Source organism: Fundulus heteroclitus, chromosome 13, assembly GCF_011125445.2.
Source record: "Fundulus heteroclitus isolate FHET01 chromosome 13, MU-UCD_Fhet_4.1, whole genome shotgun sequence".
Taxonomy (NCBI): Eukaryota; Metazoa; Chordata; class Actinopteri; order Cyprinodontiformes; family Fundulidae; genus Fundulus; species Fundulus heteroclitus.
The window spans coordinates 24,092,013-24,099,008 of NC_046373.1; the positions used below are offsets into that span (position 1 = coordinate 24,092,013).

Consider the following 6,996-nt stretch of genomic DNA (forward strand, 5'->3'; position numbering starts at 1 on the left):
GTAGCAATCATTTTATGGAGAGATTTCCTCACAAATACATTCACAGGAACAGTTCACATTGAAATATATTGCTGATTTCACAGGAAACTTTAAAGTTAACTTACAGATTTGACTGTTTTAAAACACCTGGAAAAGCGTTGTTGTGGAAGATAAAATTTGACCTGAGATTTAAATAAAATGTCAAAATTTAGGTACGCATTATAGAAAACATTGTTACCAACCAGATGCAGATTTAGCTCTCTTGGCTGAACACATATCCTCAGGTTCTGGCTGGAGTTTCTTTAAACAGTGATACAATTGTTTTAGCCTCAGTTTCTCCTCAAGACACAACATGGCTTTAACAGAAACTAAAATTAAAAACTTTATCTGAGCCAGACATTGGACATTAAACAGCTTGGTGAGAACAGAAAGTGAATAAAACTCTAGCTGCTCATTAAAAACTCAGTTATAGGGTTAGTGACTGATGGACACTGAACATTTTACCATCAGTCCAACTGAGCAGAAACTGTTGCTGGCAGCTTCAGCAGTCAGGTGAAAGTGAACTTTTATTCATGAAAACATTTTTTTTTTTTGGTTCTTTACTGCATCCCAAGACATGTCTCTCTCTTACTCTTATTTCATCAAGATTAAGCTGTAATGCTGTTTTGTTCTTCCTGAATCTTTTCCAAAACAGTTGTTTGATCAATATCTTTTCGATATAAATACAAAGTATGGACAGAAATGTATCACATACATGTTGAGTACATTTTATTTTATTTTTACTTATTTTTTGTTTGTCTGTTTGAAACTTTCAAGTCATCAAGCAAAGCCTTTTATAAAAATACCTAAAAAAATTTGAGGCTCTCAGGTGTACTTTAATACTGAGGCAGTTTTCTTTCTGCGTACGCTTTAAAGCAGGGGTCAGCTACCTTTCTGATGAGCTGTGCCGTCTAAAAATTCCACAATGTGCCACATAGATGGTTCCATTAACATATTTATTAATGCTGTATCAAGTTATACAACACAGAAAACAACTATATCTATTGAAATGTGTTGGCAAAGGTCAGATCAACTATGTTTAAAATTATTATTATCCATATTAATTTCACTATAATAGTAAAAGAACCAGAAACAGTAAATACAAATGTTGTTGTTTTTTCTACGCTCTGCTCAAATAGTGATGAGAAAAAAACAAACTCTGTCAAAGTGTGAATGTAATCACTGCTGCAAAGATTGGTTTAAAAATAAGTGGAAACGTTTTGAGATAAATGTATTTGATCTTAATTTAGGTAGGTAAGCAAGAATATCTCCCAGTGGAATTAATATTTTGACCCCCTATTATAATATAATAGATAAACAGCACTTGAAATAAGATAACTGAGATAAGTTTTTTCAGTGCAGAAATCTTATTCCTTTGGCAGATCATTTTACCTACCTGCCTAAGGACAAATGCAATTATTTCAAGATAATAATATATACTCTTGTTTCCCTTATTTCCCTTTCCTTTGTGGCAGGAACTTACTTAATGAGATCTCTGTCCCTGCTTTGTGTTTACAAGTTCTGCTTCATGGGGATCACACTTAGTAACTTTAAGGAGCACACAGGTCTGTGAGTGTCCAGCAGTCAGACGACTACAGGAAGCACAGAGGACACTCCTCATGGGAGAGAAAATCTGCTCACACAGATATGTAGAGCCAAATATTGTTAGTAAAGCTGTGCTATTTTCTTGAAACAGTTAAACCTGCCAGACAGTTAAATGTGAGCTCCATGATCATGAACAGCCATGGAGTCCAGCTGCTGATGCTATTCCGTGAACTTTGTCACCCCACAGAGTCGAGCTCTTCATAAAAACTCCTAACAAATGTTTGTGCTTATTGTACACATCTTTTAAATAAAATATTGAATTGTCTTTAAAAAGTATCAAGATAATAACTTTAAAGAATATTAGACACATAAATTAACAAAAGACAACTCTCTTCAGTAATTTTCAAAGTAGCATCTTTCAGTGTTATTACTGAAGTCCTGAAATCATAAAACTAGACCCAAAACGATATTCTGAGCTGTTTAAATGCCCTCATTTGAAAATGTCCAGCACACAAGCTCTAGTAAAGCAATAAATGCATCAAAGTGATTAAGTAAAAGGGCTATTATTTATTTTTATTAGTTTTATTTAAATCATCAACAGATGAACACTTATGGAAGAAAAACTGAGCGAAACGTTGAAAGTTGAAGAGTAAATCTTTATTATTGAATAGTGACCAACAAGACAAAGCAAAGATGACTGAGTGAAACTAGAGAATAATCAGGAGAGAAAAAGTGAGAGCAGTCACAGATTAAAGCCAATATCAGTGTCTCAGAGAGTGCGGTCAGGACTGGGAACACTGGTCTCTCCTCAGCGTCTGTGTGACTGCAGTCTGGGAGCCCTGGGTGGCCTCACAGGTCACAGAGCCCACCTTCCTCCACTGGTCTGCAGGGAGCCTCAGGGTGCTGCTCCAGCTGTAGAGGCCGTCCTTCTGCAGCACCCCGGGGCTCTTGTTTTCTTCCCAGGTGAAGCTGCTGCTGCCGTCCAGCGTCCAGGACAGACTCCAGTCTGAGGGGAAGCCCTTGTTGGCCAGACACATGAGGGTGGCCTTCCCCTGCTGCAGCTCCTCACTGGAGGGGGGCAGCACTGTCAGGGTGGGACGGCGTTCACCCACTGCAGAGAGAAAGAAACACATTGCAAAGTCTAGATTAAAGTCCTCAAAATTTGACTTCCTGATCTGGATTATGTAACCATGGCAACGCACATGCATCGCTGATCAAGCACAGCAACAGACGAGTTTCAGTACCATGAATAAAAACTGAAATTTCTTCCCGAATGTCATGTTTTCTCATAAAATATGTTTTATTACCAGACTCACACACTAAATTGATTTCCACATACAGAAATCTACAAACATTTAATCAAGAAAAAAGATTTGACATATTTTCTTCTCCAAAACAATCAGCAAAACCTCGTAGAAAATATATGTTACAAACATTAAATCACACAGATAGACACTGATCATATGGCTCAGCCTATAATCCACACCGCTTGTTAACAAGAAATAAAATGAGAAAACTTTCAAGAGAAAAATCAAAACTTTGGCAGATGCTTATATATAAAACAGTCTATAAAACATGACTGTGGAAATGTTAAAAATGATGTATGTACCGAAAATTTATACTGCTAATTAAAAAACATTTGATTTATCATGTGGTTTAATACTTTTTATATCAAGTAGAAGAACTTATTTTGTCTTTTCTGAGTAGGAGCTTTTACAGATATTAGGACTTATAATGCGTTCAACTTGCAAAGTTTCCATTAAATACAACATCTCAGAGAAATAAAAACTAACTAATTCCAAAAATAAAGTTTTTTTCTTTCTGAGAATATTAAAACATTCAAAGCTTGAGATTAAAGGGATAGCTGATTTTATTTAAGTTAGTTGTACTTACAGTTAACATCCAGTCTGGTTCCTCCACCAAACGTGTACCACAGTGATACAAACTGATGGAGCCGTCGTACAAAAACCTCTGACTGTTAGAGACACGGCTCTCTGACTCTGAACACAACAAACTCTACATGAACAGTTTCTGCCTGAAAAACGCAGCTGGCTGATTTTTTTTTTTCAATCATATTTTTGTTGACATCATTAAATAATTGTATTATATGCTTAATAAATACAGAATGTATTAACATTTTTTGTCTTTAAAAAGGAACAACTCTACAAGACACTTAAAATACCAGATTCTTCAAGAGGAAAAAGAACAAATGAAACAAAAAAGGAAGAGATATTTCTTATCAACACATCATTTTTTTATCAAAAGATTATTTAATCAATTCAATCAAATCCAAGTCCAGACAGAGAAGCGTGGCCTTCCCATCCTGCAGCTCCTCAAAGGAGGGGGGCAGCAGCATCAGGGGTGGGAGGACTGGACCCACTGAGGGAGGAGACAGGTGAGCATCATTAATGAACTTTGGTGACATCCAGGATTCAGAGCTGAGCTAAAGCTTTCAGTCTGATAAATATCACTTTAAACACATTCTAAATGTTGGCTTCATCGTAGTGGCTCAGTGATTAAAATAAAATTCCAACCTCTTACAGCCAGAATTAGAGTTAATTTTTTTTTTTTTTTTTTTTTTTGCTATCAGGTAGATCCTTCCAATATTTCAGTGAAGATTCTTCATTAGAATGTAACACACACACACACAATAAACAAATTAACATAATCAAATCTATCTTGACATCACTTAAACCATAAGATCTTCCAAAACCATCTTTGTATGAAATGTAACGCAAAAAATGCAATATAAAATTATATAAAAGCTTATCACAAACTGGAGATAGTCAATATTTAATGATGACAGCAGAGATCTTGATATTCAAACTTGACATGGAGTTGTGTTTAAACAACAAAAAAAGAGAGTTTTTAATAAAAGATAGGTTAGTGACATGCAAACAAAGCAGCTGATAACTGGAGCGGCTGAAGGCAGGAGTGAAGAAGCACCATCTGATGCACATAGCGTCGGACTTTGACCAGCTTTTACAAAGAGAACCACACTTGACCAGCAGCTGCTGATAAGTTCCCAGTGAGGCAGAGCGAGACACAGAGGATCCAGGAGTAAACTTTACCAGGCGGTGCACAGAAGCAGCAGCTCAACAAACTAGAGAGGTCTGAGCGAGAGCAGGTCTGAGGGAAAAACAGATAGCACAACAGGAAGAACTGTGGGGACCATTATGTGCAGACAGTGGGACCAGACGAGAAGTTCCAGCTGGGAGCGGACCAGTGAGACAGGTATATGTAGCCAGAGCAACAGGTGGAATGACTTGAAGGTAATTAGTGGCAGCAGGTGGAAGTGATTATGGTGCTGAGTGGTGGCTGAGAGCTAACTGAGCTGAGTGCAGAATGCAGAGAATGGAGATGATCAGTTCCAAAACAAGTCCAAGCAAAAACCCAAATAATGACACAATTTCTATGTAATTCAGCTGTCTGACATTACTTTTATAAACCTAATTTTATCATTCATTTCATTTTACCATCAAGTCTAATTTTCCATTTCCAGAATCAACTATAGAATAAAACTGGTGTTTTGAGATCTGAAAATGAAATTTGTCAAACTAAATTACAATTTGTCAGATTAGTCTTATTTCAAATGCTTGCATGTTTATCTTTATAAGCAAACAGTCCAAAGCAGCAAAAAACAAACAAGTTTAAAAAATACAATAAAACATTTCCAGTCAGTTCCTAAATAAACAAATTAATTCATAAATAAAGCCTCCTCATCATCACCCTGATCCCATTTCCTGCTGGAGTCAGTCAGAGCATTTCCATAGAGAGACACTTTGCATCAGCAGCACCATGCTCCAGTGCTCTGGGAGAGTTTATAGTCCTGAGAGTTGAACACTGGAAGACTGACAGCTGTCCTTCATCACAACAGAAGACACAGAAATCCTCCTCATCAAAAACATGACTTTGATCTGCGTCCTCATCTGGACTCTCCTCTGCTTCACTCAGGGTGAGGAAAATCATTTTTCTGTCAGGTGAAAATCATCTGGAGTGTAGCTGAGTTTCTCCTCACCATCTCATGTCCAGTGTTTCTTCTCTCTCCTCAGGGTCTGAGGGACAAAATGTTGTTGTGACTCAACCAGCAGCCAAATCAGTGCAGCTCGGTCAGACTGTTACTATTGACTGTAAGGCCAGGAGAAAAGTGTCTCACTCTGGTTCACAGTACTACCTGGCCTGGTACCATCAGAAACCTGGAGAAGCTCCTAAAGCTCTGATCTACCTAACATCATCCAGATGGTCAGGAATCTCCTCCAGATTCAGTGGAAGTGGAGCAGGGAATGGATTAGACTTCACTCTGACCATCAGTGGAGTCCAGGCTGAAGATGCTGGAGTTTATTACTGTCAGAGTTATCATTATATCAACAGTCAGCACGTGTTCACACAGTGAAAAATCATCGTACAAAAACCTCCCTCAGTCTGACTGAACAGAAACTGAATTTTGGTCTGCAGCTGGAATCTGCAGCAGACACTGATACAGTTCACTGAACACACACATTAACAACACAAATCATTTAAATTTATCAAGCCTTATTCACATTCAAACTATAAGAAATAAAAGGTGTGGGCCTTTAAATCTTAGATAAAAGAGGAAGCTCTAACTTTAAGGAAATTAAGGATATTTTTTCATTTCCACTCTTTCATTAAATGGTGAGGACAAGTAGTAAAGCTTATTTAATCCCTTTGTTCCACCTTTCAAACCCAATGAACATTTACAGTAAAATAGACATTTAAATGAGATAATCAGTTCTAGGCCAACTGATATCTGTTATCTTGCTAAGGTCTAGGAGCTTCTTTAATGTTTTGGTAATCTTGTGGTAGGAATGTACATTTAATATTAACCCTTAGGAGAACATAAGCACTGATGAGAGAAACGCGTTTCATTTCTCAAGATTAAAGAAGGTGTCATGCTTTATATGAACCCGAACACAACCACACACAAGCAGAGCTAGTTTGGAGAGTTTATTGAAGGTGGTGGATAGTGGAGGATGAATAACCCAACAGTCTGTACAGGGCTGGAGCAGCAGGATGGTGATGGCAGGAACTGGCAAGCAGGATGGAGCCGGAGCACGGAGGTAGCAAGACCAGCAGCACGGCAGAGTGGACACTTGGAGCCAGAACCACAGCAGAATTAGCAGCACGACTGGATGAATACTTGCAGGACCGGGGTGAGAGCAGAACCAGAACCACAACAGGCGGGCGGAGATGAAGGGAACACAGGCTGGACGAGAACAGGATGCTGTCAGCAGCAATGAACAGAAGCAACAGGAGTAAACAGTAGTGATGTTACGTGATGTGCCGAGGCTTCGAGGCGTGTGTCGAGTAATGGAGGGGGCGTTTCCGTAAAGCACTTATCGAAGCTTGCTTCATTTAGGGGAGGAGCCGAAAACGATGACGTCCGAAGCCTCGCTGCCCGGCTGTACCACGTGA

At 38.5% G+C, this 6,996-nt stretch overlaps 2 gene segments (V, D, J or C); one reads left to right on the plus strand and one right to left on the minus strand.

Annotated features, from left to right (window-relative positions):
• Positions 1-2,198: 2,198 nt before the first annotated feature.
• LOC118565507 lies at positions 2,199-3,528 on the minus strand. The segment is given in 2 exon segments: positions 2,199-2,674; positions 3,457-3,528. A coding segment is annotated over 1 exon segment (255 nt).
• Positions 3,529-5,419: 1,891 nt separating this feature from the next.
• On the plus strand, positions 5,420-5,956 carry LOC118565484. The segment is given in 2 exon segments: positions 5,420-5,518; positions 5,616-5,956. Coding segments are annotated over 2 exon segments (390 nt in total).
• Positions 5,957-6,996: the final 1,040 nt, after the last annotated feature.